General features: G+C 38.5%; 1 protein-coding gene across 1 annotated transcript in view; it reads right to left on the minus strand.

Annotated features, from left to right (window-relative positions):
• Positions 1-27,138, minus strand: part of LOC149220392 (ARM repeat superfamily protein) — a 91,898-nt gene that overhangs the window by 19,177 nt on the left and 45,583 nt on the right. Inside the window, exons 8-13 of the mRNA XM_089384779.1 lie at positions 12,171-12,346; positions 11,861-11,954; positions 11,717-11,773; positions 11,385-11,519; positions 11,039-11,107; positions 9,573-9,686 (exon numbers count right to left, since the gene is read on the minus strand). Of these exons, the coding sequence (XP_089240905.1) occupies positions 9,573-9,686; positions 11,039-11,107; positions 11,385-11,519; positions 11,717-11,773; positions 11,861-11,954; positions 12,171-12,346 (645 nt within the window). The remainder of the gene's footprint in view (positions 1-9,572; positions 9,687-11,038; positions 11,108-11,384; positions 11,520-11,716; positions 11,774-11,860; positions 11,955-12,170; positions 12,347-27,138) is intronic.

The raw sequence follows: 27,138 nt of genomic DNA on the forward strand, positions 1-27,138 counted from the left end.
TCATTCCTACCCCCTTAGGAAGCAATGGTCCCCATTGCGTTGAGTTCCTCTATTTGCTGAACTTGTCCTGCAATCTCTGATGTGTCCAGTAATGGTGGGAAGCATGGTTGACGACAGTCCACATTGAACACTTGGTGCTGGCAAGGGAATGGAGGAATGATGTGCTCCAAAGCATTGTCCCCCACAGCCTTGGTACTGCTATAAGGACCATATCGGAGTGGTCTGAGCTTCTAATGGTTTCTGCTAAAACGTTCTTTCTGTCGATGCAACCAGACTTTGTTGCCCACCTGAAACTTGTGTGGTACCCCTGTGGGTGAAGAGAAGTTGTTCCTGTGTTTTGTCATGACCGTATCCCTTTGCTGTTACTGCTGCATGGAGGAACCCTTCACGGGGGTCATGGATGTGGTGACGATCTTCCCCTTACTTTGGGAGCGAACCAGACAGATGAATTTTCTAGTCTGGGAGATGAGCTTGCTGCCTTTCTTAGCAGTGATCAAAGAGGTGGCGGTAGGTGGGGCTACCTCCGGTATCCTGTATAATGAATCACCCAAAGAAATAATGACAGCGTGAGGCCTTGACTCATACACAGCATGTCGCCTCCACAAGTATGGTTGGCCTAATAATACATCACACACTACCTCGTCTTTGAAGGGCTTGATGCTGTAGGGAAGGCGGCATTGTTGGCGAACTTTGAGATCTCATCCTTCATGAAGCCACCCAATTCTATATGGCTGCGGGTGTGGTGTAGTTGGTAGGCCCAACCGCTTCACGACCTCTGCTGAAATGAGGTTCTTTTGGCTGACACTGTCGACAATGAATTGCAGCGGCAAACCCTTCACCCACATCTGTGAGTGGAAAAGACGTTCCCCCTCCTCTGGATCTTCGGGCTCATTCTTCTGGATCTTGGCGGTGGCAACAGTGGCGCTGGGATCCGCATCAATGATCTGCTTCCCCTTGTCATTCCCCTTGTCAGGTTCTGGCTCAGGGTTGGAACATGCATCTAATTTGAAAGCCTTCAACTCGGCCACCAGCGACTGTTTGGTCCGACACTCACTTGTGTTATGAGTGGGACTCTTGTGGAACTCACACCACTTTCCTGTGTCCTTCAGCTTCATGGTGTTGTTCTTTTCTTGCGGCTTCGACAGGTTGTCTTGGGTCACCCCGCCTTGGCTTTGTCCTTTGGGCTTCGGATTTGCAAATCCAAAGTCTCGCTTCTTCTGTTTGAACTTTTGCTCGATTTTCACAGCGTATCGATACGTCGTGCCAAGCGAGGAGATGTTCAGGAACTCCATCTCTTCCTAGATGTATCTGTGTAGGCAGCGGCGGTATTTGAGTGCCAAATGTAGCTCAAAATCCTTGATACCCAACTGTGTACGAAGGGTATGAAAAATGTTTGTGAACTCTAGCACATCTTGGTCTCGTCCCTACCGCAGTGTGGTCCATTTGATGTATTTGTCCTCATAGCTTTTGACAGGGTAGTACTGCTCCTTGACGGCATCCCGGAATGAATCCCACGTGGGTGCAGCTGAAAATAGTGAGCCAGTACTTTCATTCTTCTGCTCGCAGTAGGTTTCCCACCAGTCCTTGACGTGAGGGGTTGCTTTGAGAAGAGCGAAAACAATCTTTTCCTGACTCGAAAATTCATGAACAGAAAAATACCCATCTAGCAGATTTAGCCATTTATCTACGACATTTGCATCTATTTTACCCTCGAATATGGGGATTTCAAAATTAACTTGTACCTTAAAGGGTGTGGCGTTTCTAGAGTAGCTGCTGGAAGCCGGTGTGTCGCCTCTGGGTAGCCGCTGAAGGATCTGGGCAAAGCTGTCCATCATCGCGTTCCTTTGTCGCTCGAGGGCTTCTTCGAGCAAGATTTTAATAGGATCTCTTGCCCCCTCATCTTTCTTCTCATCCGCCATGGGAGGCCGTCGGGATTTGCGAGGCTGGTCTTGCAAAGGTTCGACCAATTCAAGCCCCAACTCCTTATATCCCAACCTCGTTGGGGACATGCAAAGAAAAACAAAGACAAAGCAGACCGCTCTGATACCACTGATCCGGATTTAAACAGGAACATAACAAATTACAGAGATAACCATAAACACAGATATGCAGCGGAAATAATAATTCATTTCATTAATATAAAATATTGAATTATGCTTACAAACAGTAATGGAAATAAACCAGCTAGGGCGATGGTAGCTTATCTCTGGGAAGAGGTGTGGCGGCTACATGCCTCTGAACTGTGTTACAATGAGGCTCGAAGGCCTATTTATTGTTGAGAAACAATGTAAAACCCTTCACATCCCAAAACCTACCCCTAGAAGATGAAACGCCAAATTGTGAGCCCCATTTGGGTAAATTGGTACATCAATTTCCCGGGGTCATAACTTTGGCATACAATCTCCATTTGACGTGTACAATCGCTTGTTAGAAAGATCTATCCGAGCACTACAACTTTGGGAAGGGCAACATCAGTCCATGGACCCATGTTGCCCCCAGATTTCTCAAAAAACGTCGTTTAGGGCCTCAAAACGGCTCCGAAAGTTCAGGACCCGAAAAACTGCTAAAAATAGTAAATTGTGCTATAAATAAGGAAACTAAAAAGATGAAAGAGACTGTTGCGGAGGTCCAAATGGGATAGGTGGGTAGCCACCAACATCCACCTGGATCACAAGAGGACCAAAATCGACCTAAAGATCATCAAATTTGGACAAGGGGAAATATGTTTTTGAGGTCAAGCCCACACATGTGCAAATTGTCAAGGTCGACCACATCATCATGTAGGCTCATGAAGCCCAATGGACATGTCTCTTGACCCCCAACCACTTGTATAAATAAGAGAGACCTCCAACCTCATTTGGCACCTCATCATATTTACTTCTCTCTCTTCATCTGATTGGTTCATACAGTTCATTATGCAACCCTTCTTCTCACACTTGTGGCTGGAAAAGAGGATGAATTTCAGAGGCTGAATTTCAAGACTGAAGCAGGGTTTGACCAGCATTGACCAAGGCTTTTTTACCTGCTTTGACTACCATTTTTTGTGCCAAATTTTCGATTTTGGAAGGCTGCATTAATTGGAATAGAAGCCAAGGTTTTCTGGTCATTTTGATTGGCCTAGACGGAGGTCAGAAGTTCAAATTTTGACCAAGTTCGACCGTTGTTTTATTGATTTTTTGGTTGACTTTGACCAGCAAAGAAGGCCAAGTTTGATTGGGTTTGACCGACCTACATTATGGATTGTTTGTTGTTGCTTTGACCAGCGTTGACTTTCTAGTTAGGGTTGTTGACTGTTGTAGGAAAATTTCAAATTTGACAAGGCTGCTTTGATCATCATTTGGCAAGTCAATTTTGACTTTGTTATACTCTCTTTCTCTGTTGAACATTTAATATTTATAATAAGAAGAATTGATCAAAGGGTTTTCAACTTTTACCCATCTTGGGGGTTTTCCCTGGCATTCGACAAATCTAATGTTCTCTTGTCTTGGCTTGTCTTCTGCATTTATTGTTTATGTTCTATCTACAGTTACTGTCAATGTAATTAATGGTTAATATGATTTCTATTGGAAATTATATTATAAATTGTCATTGGGCTATCTAAAGGACATTGAAGTAACTGTGCGAAGCATAGAACATACCATTGTTAATTAAAATTAACAACCTTAAAAACCTTTATGAATCCACTAATGCCATGGACACCATTTTGAATGACCCCATAAAGTATGAAATTTTTTCTTTGGAAGATATCAACTTTGGGGTTAAGCAGCTTGCTAATGGGAAAGCTAAGGACATTGAAGGCTACCAAGCTGAAATTTTCAAAATGGGAGAGCCTATACTCATCCCTCACATAAACAAGCTCTTCAATCGAGCTATGAAGCAAAGCTTCCCTAAACAATGGACGCAAAGCTTTATTGTGCCTATCTTTAAAAGTGGAGACAAAACCACTCCCTCTAATTACAAGACCATTATGATTAGCCACATTTTAGCCAAGTTGTATAGACTTTAGTTTGGTAAAGAAGATTATCCTTTGGCTTGAAAGCCATGGTAAAAGAGCTAATGGCCATGCTAGGTTTAGGAGATATCATTCAACTGTAGACCATCTTGTTACACTCAAGATCATTGCAAAGAAATGCCAAAATAATAAAATTGATCACTTCTATTGTTTTGATGAGGTTAGAAGAGATTTTGCCATCATTCCTAGAGCAATGCTATGGAATTGGCTAGAAGAAATAATGGTTCCTCTCGAGTTGAGGATTGTTGTGACAAAGGTTGTATGAGAATGTTATTACCAAGCTTAGGACCACTGAGGGTTGGTCAGAATAAACTAAATGCAATATCAAAGTCAAGCAAGGGTGTCCCTTATCCCCTACCCTTCTTGGCATATACATTGATAAGCTAGAACAGTGTTTGGAAGATGTCGATTGCCTCAACCCATGCTCACTTGTATAGTCATAACTCTTCTCGTTTTATTTATGCTAACGATATTGTTCTTTTGGCAAGGAGGGAGTACAATCTTGGCAATCAATTAAGAATCCTCCAAGATGGTATCACTATTGATACTGACGAAACTTAAGTCATGATAATTAAATCCAAAAAAATCACCTATGATACTTTCATTTATGACAACTACTTGGAGGAAGTTCCCTCATACAAATATTTGGGAATCAGCATCCATAATAAGCTCAATTGGAATTATAGCAGTGAGAAAAGGATAAATGGAGGATGCAAAGCCTACTATGGGCTTGGAAACAATTGTAAATCAATAGACCTTTAGATATGGGATTAAAGAAACTCCTCTTTTGAGGCTCTCGTCACTTTTGTTATTTTATATGGATATGAGGTTTGGGGTTGCAATATATCTAGAGAGTTGTGGAGGAAGACTAAACAGATCCAAAAGTTGTTTATAACTTTCAACCTCAAGATTAAAGGAAATACTCCATATCCTATCCTCCCGATTGACGCAAACCTTTCCCCATTGAAAGCATGGCTATGACTAGGTATCTGATGTATAAGAAGAACTTATACAACATGGAAGCCAAGAAGTTAATTGCTTCTAACTAGCCAAAACCCCCACCTTCGACTCAAGCAAGGATGGCAAATACTAGGCCGGATATATGTTTTGTTGTGAACATCCTAAGTCAGTTTCAGTTGGAGCCTCGTCATGATCACTAGATAGCTGCCAAACATATATTGAGATATCTTCGTGGTACAATACATCATCGCCTTAAGTACAATAGCAAGGAAGTCAAGTTGATTGGCTTCACAGATTTAGATTGGGGTGGCAATGAGACTGATGGTAGAAGCACTACAAGAGGATGCTTTAGTTTGGGATATGCCATGATCTCATGGATGAGTAGAAAGAAAGATCGTGTTGCTTTGAATAGTGCTGAAGCAGAATTCGTGGTTGCATGTGCAGTAGGAAAGGAGGTTGTATGGTTGAGGAATCTTTTGACAAATTTGTTTGAGAAGCCTCTAGATTCTACTGTGATTAATTGTGATAATCAAAGTTGTATCAAAGATATCTGGAGATCCCATGTTTCATGCTAGGATGAATCATATCAACAATAAGTTCCACTATACTAGGAACTTGGTGCAGGATGGGATCATGAAGCTACAGTATGTCCCGACAGACAATCAAGTAGTTGATATACTGACAAAGTCTCTTCCCAATAAGAAGTTTGGGTATCTTAGAAGCATGATTGGTTTAGTTGACATTGTTGACCTTGTTAATGATAATAAAAGTTTGGAAGAGATTTGTTAAGGCCTTATGTGTGAGACACAATGTTTGGGAGGACATATGGTCAACACTATGAATTGATGTCTAGTTCCTAAAGTAGGGAGGGTGGCGTTGGTCTCGGAGCTCTGACCTCGGATACGCACCTAGATCCCTGGGTTGATGGTTACCAAGTAAGCCTGATGGTACCTAGAGAGCCTGAAAGATTTAGTCCATCTTAGTCCCACTTGGATAGATAACCTTGGTTAGGAATCTAGTCCATGGCATTCTAGTGCCTAAATTGTTGAGAGACCTTGGAAAGAGTTCCCTGGTCAGGAATCTAGTCCATGGCATTGCGGTGCCTAACTCTCCATAGTTCATATGGTTCGAGATCTTCCATATGAATACCTCCCTAGTTAAGAGGGAGTGTTGAAAAATGTAACTGGGTTTGGTCTTTATAAAATGTATTTGTCAAAAGAATTTTTATTATTGTTACAATGACTTATTAAAGCATGTGTTTCATGCTTGGGTAATCATTTTATTAGTCAAAGTCCTCATTGAATAGTCCTAGGATTAATAAAGAGTCAATAAAGTCATTATATATTTTATGAGAAGCTTCTTGGGCTTTCGAACGATGTAAAAAGAATTAATTTCAAGTCAAAAATAAATTATGTAACCTCCACACCAAGTCGGCCTCAAGAACACAAGATGTTGGCTCTCAACTAGGGAAAAACCTCTCTCCTAGAGAGGAAAACCCTTGCAAATTTCTCTTATTGAAGCTTCAATTGACAAATGCCAAACCCTAGACCCTTGACAAAAGAAATCCTCCAAGCACAAGTCAAGCATTTCCCGTTGATCCGAGATCAATCCATTTTGTTGCACCTTGACCTTCTTCTTCGTCCTCCTTCAACTGATAGCTTTACTGCAAAAACCCTAGTTACGCATACCCTAGGAGAGGTATTCTTCCTTGCCTTCTTCGCTTGAGGTGGAGTCTTCTTTAATCAAGGAGAAGCCCTTATTTCTGACTTATATGAGCTCTTTTCCTTACTGTAGTCATGGATCTGAGATAGCAGCAGTATGGTCCTTTTTCTTCGCACTTGTGAGGTGATACCTTCAAAAATTGATGCTTTGCTTGCTCTCTTTCCTTCGCTTTAGTTGTCTCTTCTTTTGGTTGAGAGTAAGAGGCCTAATTAGCACTCTTTTACCAGCCCAACCAAGTTTCTTCTTATGACTGTAATAGCATCTCTTATATGGCAGCAAAATGAACCCTTCCTCTTCGCACGTGTGACAGAAATCTGTCTCAAGGTCAGTCCTCCAACTTCGTCTAGGATGCTTACCCTTCCTCTTCCTTTCTCGCACCTATTCTAGCCCTCTTCTTTGCTGATTTCAGAGATCACTTACCTTTCTTTGGTGAGATCGAATAACACTATATATAGGAGTATGTCCCTCCTATTTGGGCCAGACTTGATCAAGTGAGGTCGATTGTCCTTAAGACACCGAATTACTTCTTTTGTTGAGGCCAACATAAGGAGGCGGCTTTTGACTTTGTTTGGAGGTCTATCTTTGACTCTAATACATAGATTTACATAGTGTAACATGCCCACACAGGTCTTTAACAATTACATTAACTCTTTGACTTTCCTATAGCACTTCAACATGTGCTAGACCTATACAATGAGCAAGAAACTCATTTTTACAATTGACAAAAACAATAATTCTTTTCTCTTACAAGTACAAAGATCAAAATTACATTTATGAACACCAAACCTAGTTACACTTTCTTCAACAAAAGGAAGGGTCATTCTAGAACCAAAAGGTATCATCTCCATCAAGGAAAAGAAGCTGCGATCACGAGTAATCAAAGAATACCTGATCAAATGGAAGGACTTACCAAAAGAAAAGCTTCTTGGGAGATAGAAGTGTTTCCTCAACAGCACCTGTCGTTACATATGCTTTGAGGACAAAGCATCTTTTCAAGAGGAAGGCAATGTTATGTAAAAAATAATTAGTCTGTAATTATTAGTTAATTAAGCAAAGGGCATGACCATTCACAAGAAGCACCCGAGGCAGTATTTAAGCCAGGGGCCTCCCACAATTGTATCCATCATTTCAATACTTAATAATATATATTCTTATTTCTATCAGTCAACAAATATTGTGCTTCAGATATAAGAAGGGTAGATAGTGGGAAGGGGTAGAACATGCAAAACTGCAGCCATATTGTTGATAGGGAGCCTCAAAAGGTTCTCAAATGCCACAACATGGTGGGTCATGAGAGGAGCGTGTGCCTATGAGAGAAGGGAGGATGGGAACAGGGCATGAGGGGGAATGGGAAGGGATGGAAGCAAATTGAGGGGGGCTCACATGGCCACAGGAGGAGGAGACGACACCATAATAGAGGATGAAAGAGGGGTGCCCAGGTCTACATGTGCAGTCACATAAAGCAAGTCATGTGTACAGGAGGCATCTTTGAAAGTTTCATTTCTTAGAGCTTTTAAGTTTATTCTTGATATAGAAAAAACATGACATTTTCCCTTCGAGAAATAATGAAATAAATAACTATAAACACACCACAGGCACAAGCATAGAAATTTCATGACGTGTCATTTGTTTGTGCAGATGCAACCAGTAGACATTAGCCATTTCACAGATGCAGCTGGAATCCATTAAAGGCATTAATATACCTGCATTTGACTGCACTCTGAGAACAAAACAGTCAGAAAAGATGGCATCTGAGAAAAATACAGTGAGAAAAGGAAGCCCAGTTCTCAAATATGCAATCTTGCAAGTACAGAGCTAAGCCACATAATTTAATCAAATTTACAGCTCACTTTTTCACATTTGCTGAATTTTGAATTCCATCTTTCAAATATGCTGAATGCAGTGAACTTGCATTCCCAAATTTTCGAGGTAGGAGGGGACCATCCCTTAAACATTCCCACTTTCTGGACTGAAACTGCTAAGGTATCGACTAACCATTCCCAAGTCCCCAATGGCATCCCCAGGCAAATTGGAACGTTCCCCAGGCAATCCAAAATCCCCAAAATGTGGGATCAGCAGGTACGTCAGTTTTTAGGCAAGAACATCACACCATGCAACTATGGTATATGAAGATATGCTACAGCAATCTACAATATGTCAAAGAATAAAGGATTATGTATAACCTTCTGCCCAGCATAGTTTATCAAATATGAATGTGCCATCAACTACATAGACTTATCACAGGGCATGGATAAGTGAAGTTTTTAATATAAAAAGAGAACGGACATAAGTCCAAAATAATATCTGTGAAAAGCCATATATGAACTTCATATTGGGATAGCTATATGCTTCCACAATTTTCTACCAATACCCTATAACATCTATAGAAATTAAGAGCTTTTTAATTACCAAAAAAGGAATAGAATATTCGAAACCTTGGATCCTCCCTAAGATGAAATCTGCATTTACATATATACAATGGGAATCCAGTGCATGAAACCAGAAAGTAAACTGGGCCTACAAAAAAATAACTTTGAAGCAGTTTATTAGACGTGCATTTAATACTTCTCATATTAAAATAAAGTAACTTCAAGTATGCTCTATCAAATGGTCAAATCCTCACAACCTCAAAATGACATTGCAATTAATTTCCAAAGAATTACAGAGTATTGACACATAAATTTAGGACCTCGCAATCTTCTGGATGTTGAAGAAGCTCATGAGCCTAGTCAATCACTTTGATATATGTCATCACATACACACCACACATGACATTTAATCTGTATTCAATTTAAGCAAATCTCAAGCTCCATTTCAAGGAATGTAATATCAACCTGGAATTAGTGTCACCACATGTACTACCAGTACTGTTCCTTACCATGTTAAAGAACTTGTGCAGCTTTTCCTGTGATCCTCCTTTTTCTTTATCTTCCAAGCAGTGGCCAATTTTGACCAGCAAATCATAAGCCCGCGACCTTGTTTTTTTATTGGACTGGTGAAAAATTGTCAGAAACATATTACAATTCAACTCAGATGTCCAAGCAGTCAGTACTCAAGGAAGATAAAATATAAATGTAAACATATAGATAAGCATATGTCATATGATTTATACTTCCTACTGCATTCAATAAGCATTTACTAGTATTTTCCTGCTGTTAAAAAGGTCGATTCTCACATGGTGTCCTTCATTTCATGAAGGTGTATTTAGTGTAAAATATATAAACAGCAACAATAGCAGTTTGGCATACCCTAGATGCCACAAAAGACTGGTTTTCAGTAATAATTGTCCACAATTGCCAAGAATAAGTATGACTCAGTTTATCTGACATATAAAGCAATATGACTATCCACATAATGTAAAGGCTCAAAGCAATCAATGATAAGTAACTGTCTACTTCCCAAAACTCAACATTTAGTGAAGACAACCCTGATGATGTATCTGACCTCATTTCTCAAGTACACATCAGATTGATTTTATTTCGCATTTCTATGCTGGCAGACCTTGAAGAGCACGATAAGCAATTGCATCCCTTGATAGTGATTTCTGATTTTGGATTTTGCTTTTAGAAATCAAATGCAATATTGAGTAATATTTTCAGTGAAGTGTGTTCAGCCTGGGTGTATTGTAGAAATCCTTGAAATGGTTTGGCTTCCTAACCCATAAGTTCTAGGCTAATAGAGGGCATCTTGAAACACTTGAATATGTGCAATGGGTTATGCATGATGAATTCTGATTGCTTTTGCAGGGAGCATGTTCACTATATTATTCATGGATATTTTTCAAGTTATCAATCAAGAGAGCAATGGATGTGGTGCAAGCATGGATGTTTCGGGCCTTGATAAAGACTCTTCTTTTTTAAAATCGAAGCACTTTGTTCAATGTGTTTTGTTTGTCATGAGGCAATATGGAATTGCTCCAATGTAGGTTAAAGTAGAATTATCGATGTTGTATATCCCCAGCAAAGACCATAACTATTAATAAATTTAACAAAAAGGCCAAAAGATAACTTCATTGACTCTACTCAGGATTAATTAAAAAAAACTACACAATGTCTACACTCTAAACCAAGGATGAAAATTGCCAACAGAAAGAATGAGCAAAACATAGAATATGGAGATCAGAACAGACTGCTAAAAATCGTGAGTAAAATGAGATAACAATGTAAGCTACTATTTAAATGTTATCATCTATCCAATTACATTAATAAGAGACGAGCAACACTTGCAGTTGAATACAGATCAAGGTTTGGATGAACAGTTAATTGACAAGAAAGAAACACTCTGTAGAAGCCAATTCAATTTCTTAATTTTTCATATCAGCAATCCTAGAGCATGTTTACTTACCTCTTTTACAGCCAGAATTATTTCACTAAGGAAACAAGCAATGCCCCCATTTTTCATCTCTTCACCAGTCTGCATTCCATTTCACATACAACAATTAGGGGTGGCTTAAGAGAATTTCTAAATTCAGGATAAGGCTATTTTTAAATGCAATGAAAAATGCCCAAAAATTACAAGAATTCGACATATAAGATGACCAATAAAAGCAAGAACAATCGGAAGGAAGCACAACGTTAAAAAATAATCATCAATCAAAATTAAAACCTATAACTTGGTAACACAATATGCATCCAAAATTCAATAAGAAAAATTTAAATCTGAAACGAAAAGTTTCAGTGACAAGACTGACCATTAAAATATGAATGATTAAATACTGCAAGCAATCAAGTCGGTGTCGCTTGGCAGAAAAATGGCAGGACGGCATTGTTGTGACCATAAGTTCAAATATCTCGTCCAAATTATTTGCCAGAAAATCCCCATGTTCCTGTCGAATGCGATTTCAACAGAACCAAGAAAATCACTGCTGTTATGATTCTAACTTATTGCAAACATGACATGCAAAACTTCACACAAATTCATTAAACAAGATAAACAAAATATATATTTAAAAAATAATTCAATTTCAATTATTTCCCCTGCTCTAAGATGCATTATTATGAGTATAGGAGTACTATAATATACCTTCAGAATGCCTACCAGCACCTTATATGCCTTCTTCTGAACTAGCCCTTCATCATCCTAGATTCAAACATGTCATAAGAAATTACCATTTTTTTCTCCATGTGTCAGGTCTTGCAAACAAGCAATAAATGACAGATATCAAACCTGCAAAGCCGGCTTTGTAGCAGCAAAAAGCATATTCACAGCTTCAACGTCCAGACCCTGCAGAACTGATACTGCCAGATCTAAGAGCTGGGCCCTGCATTCAATTGTGAAAATCTCTAAGTACTAGCAAATAATATGATAGATATGCTACAGATATTTCAATGATATTTATGGATTCCTGTATTGAAAATTATAGGGAAAATTACAAAAGGTAATGCCTATATGGCAGGAGGAATATGATTCAGGTTAAGAAGCTCTTGCGTGATTTTGCATGCTTAAACAAGCAAGATTTCTGCATCTAAAACATTACCTTGTTGATGCTGCTGTCTGCTCATTATTTGAACCATCGACTTCCATAGAAGATTTTCTCGCATGCCCAGATTTAGTTGCTTCTTGTGTTACTTTGAGAAGCTTTTGCATTGCCCTGATAAAAAAATGATTGACTACTGCCTTGTCAGCTACAGAAGCTATGTCTGCAATAGTAGCCTGTCAACAGAGCAGACATAACCAGAGATGAATGACTGAGTAGTAAAATTCTAAAAGATACTTCATTGTCTTACTTCTGAGGATTAAAAAGCAAATCAACCATAACTGTAACTTTAGACCACAAGACAACAATAAGCATGCACAGAGATGCATAAAAAGATTCCAAGAATCCCAATCTGCATATCGGACTTGATCCCAGTTAAAACCAATGTTCCACCAAGACTATGGGACGGGGAGACGCACAAAGGGGATGTGTGGTAGTACCCTCAAATTTTAGGGAAATTTAGGGGGGACTGGGGGACGTCGGGGTATATAATTTTTTTTCTTTTTAATATGTATATATATATATATATCAAATTCATATTCTATAATGAAAGCATAAATACAATAATACATACATATTTGAATTAAATAATGAAATACATTGATCGATACTTAACATCCTTACTAATACATACATGATTCATCCATAGACCACGAGATTCAATAATGAAATACTCTGATCCATATTCATTATTCATTATTCACCATTCTGGAATCTACTTTGATTTAAAAATTAAATTCATCATTCTAAATTCTAAATTGATTTAAAATTTAAATTCATCATTCATCATTCTAGAATCTAATTAGTACCAAGAAAAATAGACTATAATAGATACTGAAATCTAAAGTTTGGAATAATAAATTGATATAACTAAAACTCAGAAATAGTGGAGTGATGAGTCTAATAGTCACTCTAAAATACACAGAGGGTTTGGTGCTCTTGATTAAATACTAATTCCATACCCTTGTACATGACAAAATGCAATGGAAACATTGCAATCCATCGAATCCTCAATCCCTGAAAAACTGTTAAGTCTGCTGGATTTTGGGTGAGATCTAAAATTCTACTTTCTCCATATGAAATCCAATGAGGTCGGAACCACTCTCAAACATCCTGAGTCATTTCATGGTAATGTTAAAAATTTAAATAAAAGGATGAAAATGAAAGATAAAGATAAAGGAGAATGAATGAAAATGAAAGATAAAGGAGAATGTCACTTTTACTTCAAGAATTTAACATTACCATGAATTGCATAGCATTAATAGGGAAATATGGTCAAATACTAGGTTTTCTCTGTCATAAACCATTGTTCACAAGCAAATTTAAGGGGGGATGCATAGCCCATTTTGAGGGGGACGCCCAGGCATCCCCCTTTGGGGAGTCGCGTCCCCGACACTGGGGAAACGTCCCCCCTTCGTCTCCCCACGTCTCCCCAAAAGGGGGGGAACGTGGGGAAATGTTTCCCCAGACGTCCCCCCGTCCCAAGTGCGTAGGGTGCGAGGGCTGCGCGCACCCAACCCTGGAGGACGCGTCCCCGTGGAACACTGGTTAAAAGTTAAAACTCATGTACATTTGGAAAACATATTCTTGATTGGATGCGTGAACTAATTAACATTGGCTCTTTCAAATGCCCATCAAAGACAACGAACAGAGCAAATTTAAACTGTTAATTAAATATACAAATGACATTACTACAGATAAATGTTTCAGGCTCCTTTTCTACCTTTATTGTCATAAATTTATTTTCTACTCATGTAGATGTTACCATAAGGAAACAATTTTAATACCTTCGGACTACTTCCAGTTATGAGATACGTTTTGGTGTTCATATTATTGTAGAGTGGCTGGATATGCCTTGATGTGCTCTCCCATTAATATGCTTGTGTAATTTTGCATGTGAGTTCTGCCTTCAAGTGACCTGTTTCCCATATTTTAAATGGTCCACGTTATTAATAACATACCTGCATAATACAACCCAACTAGCTATACAAAATAGAAAGTGTGCGTTGTGGAAGTACTTCCAAGTAGAAAGGATATTCCTGCTGTGTTAACATTTTACTGTCGTGTATGGCAAAAAAGCTTTCTGGCGAAAACTACATTTCCATCTCCAAATGAAACATGAGAAAGCAAAAATTATCTCATAGTTAACATATGTGCTATCGATATAATGTCATCTAAAACAAAGCAAAATAACAACAATATCAAACAGCATAAAACCACTATTCCAGGTTACAAATTAAATAAGACTCTTGCTTATCAATGCATACAGCAAAGAGTGTGGATGAGAATAGGCAACTGTACTTTGAGTTCAGGTTCAACAACAATTAGGTTCAATTCAAATTCTATTTTTTCAATAAGCTCTAGATGAGATTCACCATTAAGTTAGGCTATATATATATACACACACAGACACAAACTTATTACACCAATATACGTGGTCTATTTCCGAATAGGGCTTCCAGAATTTCCATTCTTTAAAAAGTAAAAAATTATGGATGGTATTAGATTTAATAGTCTGAAAATATTCTTCAGAAATCAAGGATTCCAAACCATTTTTTTAGTTTCCTACCTCCACTCCTGCCCTGGTGTTACAAATTCTCAGCATTACAAATGGCACATAAGTATTTTGATCGCTGTTGGTGCTTATCAGCCAGTTAATTTATATGGCTCTTCTAGTCTTTTTATAGACATTAACTTTTGTTAATTCATAATTATATATTACACTATAAAATAACGAAATTTATAAGTTTATCCCCAGTGTTTTTAATGTGTGTTTATTGACCTAATTTATTTGACATGTGATCTGTGAAAACTGTGAAAAATCATGAAAAACTGGTAACTCAGAGCTCTTCTCCATGTAATTCATGTTGACCTTGAGATAACCTGTAACACTGCTGGCCCACTTCACTGGTTCTTGTTGATGCAGAGGCCCTTCTAACAGAGCACAAAATCCTACAAGTCATGCAGATGTCATGCCCAAAATTCTACAACTCACAAAATCCACTGAATTTGTCCCAAAATTTTAGAAAGTTCAGTTCTTAGTTGAAAACCCAAGCATTAAATCCAGCATTTTGAGGGGAAATTTCACTCCATTTTGTTCAACCACACATTTCATGGCTGTATGGAGGTCCAAGGAGCAAACCTGAACCAAACTTTAGCCGAAGTCCAAAGAACACACATGAACCAAACTTTAGCCGAAGTCCAAGGAGTGAACCTCGACCGAACCTAAGCAGAATTCGAATTTTGTTTCGAGGATCGCCAAACTTCGAAAGTTCACACCTCAAGGTTCAAGTGCAGTGAACCCTATGACAACACCATACTCTAAACTAATACTCCTGTGAATGCAACCTCTATGTCATGCTGAACTTTGTAGATTGAACTTTGAAGTAATATCTGCCGAACAAGTCTTTCATGTAGAGTAATGGCCCTAGAGATAATACCCTTTCAAATAGATCAATATTGATGACATTGAAATAACAAACAATGAAAAGATAGATCAACGCCTTCGAAATCAGCCTCTTCGAGGGGGCAATCTCCTTTACATTACACAAATGAACAATTCTTGGATGATACAAATGACAAGACCTCCTTTCTATATATAAGAGTCTAAGGGGTCATAATATAATCAAAGCTGACATAACAATAATAATGTAAGGGCACAATAATAACAATAGTGGGCTTCGATGGTGCACAATAATAACAATATGGGGACTACATGGGCACAACAATATAATGAAGGGGTTTCACTAATAACAATAAGGGGTTACACTAGTAGTATAAGGACCTAACATGCCCCTCTTCTACAAAAAGTGTTGTCCTCAACGCTTGAGTAGTTCTGGATGTTTCTGTATAAAATTCTTGTCCTCTCATGTGGAATCTTTAGCAGATAAGTTCTTCCACTTGATGAGACACTCTAAAATTGATCAATTTCATAGCTGTCGGGTTCTTGTTTCTGTGACTGCTCCAAGTTCCAATATGATTTTTCCTTCCTTGTCAAGTTCTGGCAATATTGTTTGAACTGGGATTTTCTCATCATGTAAGGTCGCCATTTCTTAAATGCATGTAGTCTTGCCAACATTTCCTTCTCATTAATTATTTTGTGTACATACTTTCCTTTGATTGGACGACTTTCAAAAGCAATGGGTCTTTCTTCTTGCGTTAAAACATCACCAATTCCATTTCCTGATGCATCATATTCCACAATAAAGGTTTTTGTGAAGTCTGGCGTAGCTAAGACCGGTGCTTGGCACATTGCCTCTTTAAGATGTTCAAAGGCCTTTGTTGCTTCTGGAGTCCATGAAAATGCATCTTTCTTCAATAATGTTGTTTTCAGAATGTCTTCAGTCTTCATTCTTATTTGATGATATCCTGAACAAAGATCCAACTTGGTGAAGTAAATTAATCCATGCAATTCATCCAATAATTCATCAATGACAGGAATGGGAAATTTATCTTTAATAGTGAGTTTGTTGAGCTCTCTATAATCCGAACACATGCACCATGACCCATCCTTCTTGTGCATAAATACTACTGGAGCATGTTAAAATTTGGGTACGAGAGAATAAGTGGTTCCCTAAAGCTTTGATCTTTGGCATAGGGAAAAAAGTCCAAATTTAGTTTTTACTTTTCTCCTAAAGTGACTTTATAAGTGGTAAAGTCAATTTAATTTAAAAGTGACTTTATAAGTGGTAAAGTTACATTCTAATTTAAAAGTGACTTTATAAGTGGTAAAGTTACATTCTAATTTAAAGGCAACTTTATTAAAATGAATGAAGATTTAGAAAGTGAAAAGATGACTAAGGAAATAAAAGGCTAAGTGGGTGAGTTAAAAAATAGAAAGTGAGAATTAAATGCACATTTATTCTCATCCCTAGATTTAAATGAATCTCAGCCATTAGATCTTAGGGTAACCCAAAAAGTCATTTAGAGAATAAAAGGAGAAGAGAAGAGGAAAAGATCAATTCATTCTTTCATGAGCATTTGAGAGAAAGAGAAGAGAAAGCAAGGAGAAAATTTCTTAGCAGTGAGAAAGTGAAGGAGAGCAGCAAGAAAACATTTCAGCAAATCTGGGCAGCAGCGTTTATTGGCACGCATCCCAAGGAAAAACCATACAACAGGAGAAAGGCACAGAAATCGAGGAAGAGGAACAGCAAGTTCTGGGCACATTTTTCGAGGCTGACGGTACAGCATTTAATGTTGTTTTATTGATGTAGAAATTTATGTTTTGGTTGTTTCTTGATTGGCACGATTTTGGAGGTGGAGTTCAAGCACGGAAATCGAGATAAGTTGTAATTTGTGGTCGCTGGAATTTTTATTGTGTATTTCAATTTCTCTGTAAAAGCATTTTCAGAAATAAAGAAGAACTCTCAAACTGGTTTTCCCCAAGAGTTGTAGGGGGTTTTTCCAGGGTCACATTGACCAAAAATCACTGTGTTATTTTCTGTGTGTGGCTGTCATAATTTTGGTGTGTTTTATTTCTGCTATTTTAGCAGTTGTGAAATCTCTAAATTTGTGTTTTCAGAAGAAAAAAAATTATCATTTCCAGATTTTAGAATTTTTATCATGCTTGGATTTAAAACTAAATGCATGAAGTGATAAGGAAACTGATAACCGGAGTGGGGGTTGAAATTTCTTCATGATATCAGAGTTTGGTTGGCTGAAAAGTGCAGTTTGAGACAGCAAAGTGAAAATTACAGCAAGCTACTTTTTACACAGAAAACAGAAACCTTTACCACAGATTTGAAAATTTCAGTTTGATAAGACAGTGAAACATGTCTTTGGGGTTGAGAGGTGAAGACAGGTTGGATGGGAAAAACAACTACAGTGCATTGAAGGAGAGAATCCAGAGCATCTTTGAGGAAGCAGAAGTCTGGGGCATTATGGTAAATACCACACAGAACCCAGTAGCAGTACTCGCTGACCCTGTACAGTTGGCAGAGTTTAACAAAAAGAATGCTAAGGCAAAAAGATTGATTCTGGAAGGAATCAAAGACCATGTCATTCCTTGCGTGAGAGGAAAGACTTATGCACATGAGATGTGTACAGCCTTGACCAGTGTTTACCAGAGCTCAAGTGAAAATAGAAAAATGGTCCTAAAGGAGAAACTGAAGGCCATTAAAATGGCTAAGACTAACAGTGTTATAGCATACCTCACAAAGATCACTTCAGTGAGAGAAGAGTTGGCAGCCGTAGGTGAGATCATTGCACCCACTGAGTTGGTGAGAATTGCTTTGAATGGTCTTCCCAAGACTTGGGAGAATTTTGTGGATGGCATTGTTGCACGCGAAATCCTTCCCGATTGGGAGAGGTTGTGGGATGATTGCATTCAAAATGAGATAAAAAAGAACCATCTTGGGGCAGCCAAACAAGTGGAGGAGGATGACAATGTGGCATTGTTAGCAAGAAGCAAGAAGGGCAGAGAAAAGAAGCAAGCTTCCAACAGTGGAGGCAAAAGCAAAGGTAAAGGCAAGCAGCAAAACAAGGAGAAGGACTATTCCAAAGTCAAATGTTGGAATTGTCAAAAGTTGGGACACTATGTTGTTGTGTGTCCGGAGAAGAAGAACAAGAAAGGGAAAGACAAACCCATGGCAGCTTCTGCAAAGATAGAGAGCTTCTCAGAGAGATTTGATCGAGAGTTTGGGTTCATAGCTTGTGAGGCCACTAGTGCAGGATCACCTGCCATACAGGTTCAAAGGGAGTGTGCCTTCCCCGCTACTAGCATTTGGTATGTTGACAATGGTGCTTCCCGCCACATGACAGGAGTAAGAGAGTACTTCTCAGAGCTTTCAGAGGGTGATACTGATATGGAGGTAGTACTTGGTGATGACAGCATTGTTAGAGCAGTCGGTGTGGGGACATTGACATTTGATAGGGGACCCAAACCTCCCTTGAAAATGTCAGATGTTCTATATATGCCTAGAATGAAGAAGAACCTAATATCCGTCTCAGCACTTGAGGATAGAGGGTATCATTTGTTGTTCAGGAAAGGGCTACCAAAGCCATGCTTCATGATCCAGGGTTACCTTTATTTTTGTGGGCAAAGGCCTGCAACACTGTTGTGTACTTGCAAAACAGGAGTCCACGTCGTGCCTTGGGGAATGTGACTCTGAAGGAGGCTTTTTCTGGGAATAAGCCTGATGTTGGGCACTTTCATATCTTTGGGTGCCTTACATATTCCTATGTCCCCAAGGAGAACAAGACCAAGCTAGAGCCCACTGCAGACAAGGGCATCTTTGTGGGTTATAGCGAGACCTCGAAAGCTTATCGGATTTATATTCCTGCGCAAAGGAAAGTGGTTGTCAGGCGGGATGTGAAGTTCGAGGAGGAGAGAGCTTTCAGGAGGTCACGGGAGTTAGAGTATCCAGAGTCACCTGACCCTCGAGAGCAGTTGAGTCAGTCACAGGGATCTAGTGGTCAGGGATCAAGAGGTACATCAATTACAATGTCAAGTCCATCAGTGAGCAGTGGCTCTCAGAGTCAGGTGGGTGGTTCTTCGGGCAACATGCAGGGCAGTCCACAGAGCAATTCATAGGGTAGTCCACTAATGGACAGTTCGCACGGTACTTCAGCATCTACAGGCACAGATTCAGGCATGAGGTCAGTTGGCAGGCCTTCAGGAGTTCAGGCTTTTGATGATGATGAGGATTCTTTCACTCCAGTGGGAGAAATATGCTCAGGGAAGAGGAAGCCCAAGTGGCTTCAAGATACCTTGCACGAGGCCACATTAGTTGCTGGGCCAAAGAGACAGGTTAGAGAGAGTAAACCACCTGAGCGGTTTTGTAGTTACATGGCATTGGTAACAAGCATTGTTGACTCCGAGCCTTCTAGTTATAAGGAGGCAGCCAGCCAGCAGATCTGGAGAGAGGCCATGATGGAGGAGTATTTTTCTATTATGAAGAACGATGTTTGGGAGGTAGTGCCGAGGCCTGACGGTAAATTGGTTGTTACTTCCAGATGGCTCTACAAGATAAAGCATGCTGCAGATGGTAGCATCGAAAAGTTCAAGGCTCAATTTGTGGCGAGAGGGTTCTCACAGGTAGAGGGAGTTGACTATGAGGAGACCTTTGCTCCCGTAGCTCGGTATACATCTATTCGCTCCATTATATCGATTGCAGTAGAGATGTGTTGGAAGATCCACCAAATGGATGTGAAGGACGCATTCCTCAATGGCTTCATTCAGGAGGAGGTTTATATTGAGCAGCCGCAGGGCTTTGAGGTGCATGGGAAGGAGTCCCATGTATGCAGATTGAAAAGGCACTCTATGGCCTGAAGCAAGCTCCTAGAGCTTGGTACTTGAGGATTGATACATACTTGCAGTAGTTGGGTTTCACAAAGAGTGACGCTGATCCGAACCTATACTTCATTGTGGTGGGTGAGGAGCCTCTCGTTCTGGTGTTGTATGTTGATGACTTGATCATCACTGGTGCAAAGAGACTCATTGAGGGCTACAAGAGAGATATTGCTTCAGAGTTTGAGATGAAGGATATCGGCTTGATGCATTATTTTCTGGAATTGGAGGTGTGGGAGGAGGGGCATTTCTTCCTGGGACAAGGGAAGTACATTGTGGATATTCTTAGCAGATTTCACATGGAGGACTGCAAACCCATGTTTACACCTATGATCACTAATTGGAAGAAGTTTCACGCTTCTGATTCCAAGTTGGTGGATCCTCCTCTATACAGACAGTTGATTGGTTGTTTGATGTATTTGGTCAACACTCATCCAGATACATGTTTTGCAGTTAACACTATGAGTCAGTTCATGTGTGAGCCCAGGAGAGTGCACTGGGTGGCTACAAAACACATTCTTCGTTACTTGCAGGGGACAGTGGATTTTGGTCTTGATTATAGACAGGGTGATGGAGTGAGGCTGGCAGGGTACACGGATTAAGATTGGGCAGGTTGTGCTTCAAATAGGAAGAGTACTCCCCAGTGTTGTTTTGGGTTGGGTTCGGCAGTTGTGTCGTGGATCAGCCAGAAACAACAGTCAGTTGCATTGAGTTCAGCTGAGACTGAGTATATGGCTGCTAGTTTGGCTAGTTGTGAGGCCATATGGCTTCGCAAGATGTTGTTTGGTCTATTTGGTCAAGCATTGAGACCTTCAGTAATTTATTGTGATAATCAGAGTTGCATAAAACTCACGAAGAATCCAATTTTTCATGACAGGTCAAAGCATATTGAGATCAAGTATCACTTCATTAGAAACTATGTCCAAAAGGGAGCTGTCAAGCTTGAGTACATTTCCACAAATGAGCAGGTAGCGGACATTTTCACCAAAGCCTTACCACGAGGCAAGCATGTATACTTCAGAGACAAGATGGGAGTGGTGAGGAACACTTCCCTCGGTAAGAGGGAGTGTTAAAATTTGGGTACCAGAGGACAAGTGGTTCACTAAGGCTTTGATCTTTGGCCTAAAGAAAAGTGTCCAAATTTATTTTTTACTTTTCTCCTAAAGTGACTTTATAAGTGGTAAAGTCAATTTAATTTAAAAGTGACTTATAAGTGGTAAAGTTACATTCTAATTTAAAAGTGACTTTATAATGGTAAAGTTACATTCTAATTTAAAAGTGACTTTATTAAAGTGAATGAAGATTTAGAAAGTGAAAAAGTGACTATGGAAAGAAAAGGCTAAGTGGGTCTTTATTTAAGTGGATGAGTTAAAAAATAGAAAGTGAGAATTAAATGCACATTTATTCTCATCCCTGGATCTAAATGTATCTCAGCCATTAGATCTTAGGGTAACCCAAAAGGTCATTTAGAGAATAAAATGAGATGAGAAAAGAAGAGGAAAAGATCAATTCATTCTTTCATGAGCATTTGAGAGAAAGAGAAGAGAGAGCAAGGAGAAAATTTCTGAGCAGTGAGGAAGTGAATGAGAGCAGCAAGAAGACATTTCAGCAAATCTGGGCAGCATCATTTATTGGCACGCATGCCAAGGAAAAACTGTACAGCAGGAGAAAGGCACAGAAATTGAGGAAGAGGAACAGCAAGTTCTGGGCACATTTTTCGAGGCTGGCTGTACAGCATTTAATGTTGTTTTATTGCTATAAAAATTTATGTTTTGGCTATTTGTTGATTGGCACGATTTTCGAAGTGGAGTTCAAGCACGGAAATCGAGATAAGTTGTAGAAAACAAATTATAACGAAAATTCCACGATGACCTGTTTGAGATTGAATTTTGGAGCTTGCAAAAACCCTAACTTCCTTAGATCATATATCCGAAAATATAGCGAGAAAAGATCTGAAATTTGGATCAGAGGTTCAAACGATTTCATCTCAAATGGGTTTTTTATCTTCGAAACATCGCAAAAAAAGGGTTATAGCGAAAATGCCACGAAGCCCTGTTTGGACCAGCGAAACCCTAGAATCCAGAGCTCTAATACCAAATGTTATGAAACTAGCTCATAGAAGATAGAAAAGATAGATCAACGCCTTAGAAATCAGCCTCTTCGAGGGGGCAACCTCCTTTACATTACACAAATGAACAATTCTTGGATGATACAAATGACAAGACCTCCTTTACATATATAGGAGTCTAAGGGGTCATAATATAATCAGAGTCGACATAACAATAATAATGTAAGGGCACAATAATAACAATAGTGGACTTCTATGGGGCACAATAATAACAATATGGGGACTACATGGGCACAACAATATAACGAGGGGGGTTCACTAATAACAATAAGGGGTTACACTAGTAGTATAGGGACCTAACATCTAACATGTTTTGATAAGAACATTCTTGAGTTGTTTCTAAGGAAGTCCCTCAAAAACAAAAGATTCATGTTAAGAGGGAGCTTCCCCACCATTTTACAAAAGATTAGTATCATGTTCTTTATTTCCTTTATGATTGATTTCCTCTATACATCTAGCTTTGTTTATATTGCATACTTATAATCCTTGTATTTTCCATGGTAAGAAAGTTTGCATAAGGATTGTGGTTACATTCAGAGAGAGACATCAAAAGAAAAGACTTGTATCATGAAAATAAGCTTGCTACAAAGGAAAGTCTACAAGGTTTGTTAGAAAACAACTCATATAAAAAGTTATGATCACTCTTCATTTGAAATTTGTTTTATGTTACTAACTCTTTCATGTCTAGGGTTTGCTATAGAATCAGTAAGATTCTATATTTTTAGGGTGATTAATCTCTAGATTCAATCTACCCTTATCATATTATCTCATGTTGTTTGTCCATTTTGGTAAACCCCTAATCATTTAGGGTTCTCAATAAAAACCCTAACCTTTTGATATTTAGTGTTTATCGATGTTATGATGAAACCCTAACTTACTTAGGGTTTGTTGATAAAATCTAGAACATATGATGAAATCCTATGATGTCTGGGATCTATTGATGTTATGAAACCCTATCCTTTTAGGGTTTGTTGTTGATGAAACCCTGGATTTTTAAGGTTTGGTGAATTAGGGTTTATGTCAAAAACCTTGCAATAGTCAATGTAAGATCCTAGGAATAAAATCCTAGGTGTATATGCTTCTGTTTGATTGAAACCCTAGCTTGGTTGAACTGTTGTATATCTAACTTTAAAGTTTTGATGTTTGTGTCTAGGGTTCATGACAAAACCCTAGTAGAAATTAATATAAGATTCTAGGATATGATAATGAAACCCTAGATGTAAAATGCTTTCGCTATGCTAACTTGATTGTTGATATCTACGATTTAGTTTTGATGATGAAATCTAGGGTTTGTGACAAAACCCTAGCTAAAGTTGTTGCAAGAAGACTAGGGGATGTAACCCTTGTTTATTATAAACCTAACCAGGTTTAGGTTTTGCATATCTAAAGTTTGTTTTCTTGTTCAAAATATTAGATGCTCCCATTGTGATAACATGCTAACCCTATTTTGATATAGTTGACTTTATGCCCTTGTATATTTGTGCTTGGTTATATTTGTTGATAAGAGTTGCAGGTACATAGTATTCAAGATGTTGAAGATGTTTGCCTACCTCATACTTAATAACGCCTTTATGATAATGATGAGCATGATAGAAAGAGGGTGTTGCAAGAACCTCAATGACAGTAAAGTTTACATTAATGATTGATAAGATGACCTTGTTACTATATGAAGATAAAGAATAATGTCCCTGAAAGAATGAAGGTCAAAGTTCTATGATGGTATGATGATACGAAAGAAAGAGCTTGTGTGACTGAAAGAATAAAGATGTTGATGGATGTGTCCTTTAGTTAAGAGAGAGCTTGATTGAAAAAAAAGGGAATGTCCTTCATAGATGATAACATGATGTGAAGACCATGAGGGTGTTTTGAGATCGAAGGATAGCTAAAGCACAGTGCACTACAATTGATTGTTCTTAACTGATAAAGTTGCAAACAAAAACTTGGATGTGTTGAAAAAGTGTTAAAGTTGAGGTTGGTGTTGCTGAAGAAATTAAAGAAAGAAGCTTCCATAGAGATAAGTTCGGATATTGTGATGACATGAAGCAGCATCAAAATGATTGATGACCCCGAAGGTTTGTGCTAACACACACACATATATTGAAATTTTGTTACTAATTGGGGTTGTGATTGTGCAGGACCTCTCTATAAGAAGTTTGAAAATTTAGAAGCATGCTTGGACTGGTGGATATATCTAATTTAGTTAATAGGAGAGATGAGGCATCTTACGCTACGTGCCTGTATGATGCTTGGGAGGACATTTGGTCGGCAGGTGATGATGTCCAGATCCCGAAGAGTGAGGGTATCATTGATCTTATGGACCTCCAACATTGGATACGATACCTAGATCCCTGTGGGTTGGTGTTAGAGCTGGAGCCCAATGGTACCTATAGTGGCAGAAGCTTGGATAACACCTTAGTCCCAACTGATTAGATACCTTGGTCAAGTTTCTAATCTTTAGCATTGCATATGCTATAACTCTTCATAGAACATATCATTTTGAATTCATTCGTGTACCTGTATATATATGTATGATTATGAATACCTCCCTAATTAAGAGGAAGTGTTGAAGAATGTAACTAGTGTCGGTCTTCATAATTGTATTTAAGTCATGATATGATGTATTTGTCAAAAGAAAGAAAGAAAGAAAAGTATTGTAAAAGAAAAAAGTATTTTTGAATCATGGGTTTCATGCTCTTTTATTTGTTTTATAGGTCATAGCCTCCATTGAAGGCTTCTAGGTTTTTTCTTAAGTCATAAGAGTCATTATCACATTTATTAGACCCTTCTTGGGCTTTTGTATCATGTAAAGAAATTTATTTTGAGTCAAAACAGTTATTTTACCCCTCCTCACCAAGTTGGTCTTGTCTTGGAGAAGTCGGCCCAGTTGAAGGGAATTCAACCCTGTGGAAGCAATATAAATAGACACAGTTCAACTTGTTTTGAGAAGGACACACACAAGTTCGATCTGCAATAGAAAGAGACAATAAGAGTGAATTCAAGGTGAAGAAGACCTAATCCAAGGAGAAAGAAAAATCGAAGCTTGGGGGATCTCTCCCTCACACACGTGCAAGATTTTTAGAGTTTTTGCGCAAGTTGCAGGGACGAAATTTCTGCAATCACTGCAAGTCCGAAATTTTGTTGCTAGGGGGGTCGAAATTCTGGATTGAAGTAGTAGTTGAGGATCTAACACTTGGTGACTTTGGCAGAGTTTGTCTACTTGAAGGAAGGGTTGGCTTGGTGATTGGAGGAGGTCTTTGTCTAGGTCAAAAAGGTCTTGGGTTGTCTCATATTGATTTGTATCTACTAGAGGAAGAGTTTGACAGGGTCTTCCCCTTCATAAGGGTTTTGCCTTGGTTGAGTGCTTATATCTGGTGTCATCGATCTTCATGCTTTTGATTTGATAATTGCTTGATGAAAAGAAGAACAGAAAGGAAGTTAATAAGAATACTAGAATATCACAAGTAATTGTCAAGGCAAGAAAAACTTTTTTCCTTTCTGATTTTCTAACACTTCATAATTACACCAAATAAGCACTATCTAGAACACGATCATGTCCAGTTGTTATAATGTTGGAATTGTGTCAATAACCAAATAAATAAATAGTATGAATAATTTGAGATCGAGGCAAAAGTGAACCTGTATGAAGCAAACGGGTTGAAATTGATCAGAATGTTGTCAGCAATGTTGGAATGTCCGAGTGACCACAAAAGTAGGTCAATGGGACTAAAGAGTACAACTAGTATGAGTACAATTTGGGACAAAATGTTGAAAATAATACAAAGAAGGAAACCTACATAAAAATAGCATAAGAACATGTGTATAAAACCATGAAAAATGGAGGTCATACAAAACACCAAGTGAGTCTCTATTGAGCTCTTTCTTATTTTAAAATCTTGGTAATTATTGCCTTGATCAATAATTACACACTTGAAAAAAATTTCAACCTTAATTTCGTTTTTTATGATTGAGTAACCATTATTAGATTGATATAAGATATAAGAGATATTTATTGATATCTAATTACAATTGAGCCCCAATATATATACATAGTCGAGGTGTCGTTTCATTAGTAGACATCTCTTTTTGCTTTTCAATAAGACATTTCTTTTCTTTTCTTTTCTTCTTTTATTATTAATTAATTATTGGTTATCCATATTTATATTTATATATTATATAATATAATATACAAATATATATTGTTGTACATAATATAATATATATTATACATTGTTGTCTCGAAGGGAATACCTTCTGCTGCTATATAAAACATCAACACTCCCTCTTAGCGAGGAAGGTATTCTTCCATGATGTTCTCCTCTAGTAATTCCAATCACACCCAACCACTCCACATCGTCTGGGCAAGACTAACACAATAGTCTCAAGACTACACTACAAGTATCCATGATGTTTCTCCTCTCCTAGTAGTCCCAATCACACCTAGCCACTTCATGATGTAGGCAAGACTTGTACCAGGCTACTCATTACTCCCTCAGTCACTTCACATGATTGATCTAGGAAACCCTTGGGCAGACGGAGGGAAACCCTTGGCCAGA

The sequence above is a fragment of the Pinus tabuliformis genome, chromosome Q, assembly GCF_031772625.1.
Source record: "Pinus tabuliformis cultivar Carrire ecotype Pingquan chromosome Q, CPIR1, whole genome shotgun sequence".
Lineage (NCBI taxonomy): Eukaryota > Viridiplantae > Streptophyta > Pinopsida > Pinales > Pinaceae > Pinus > Pinus tabuliformis.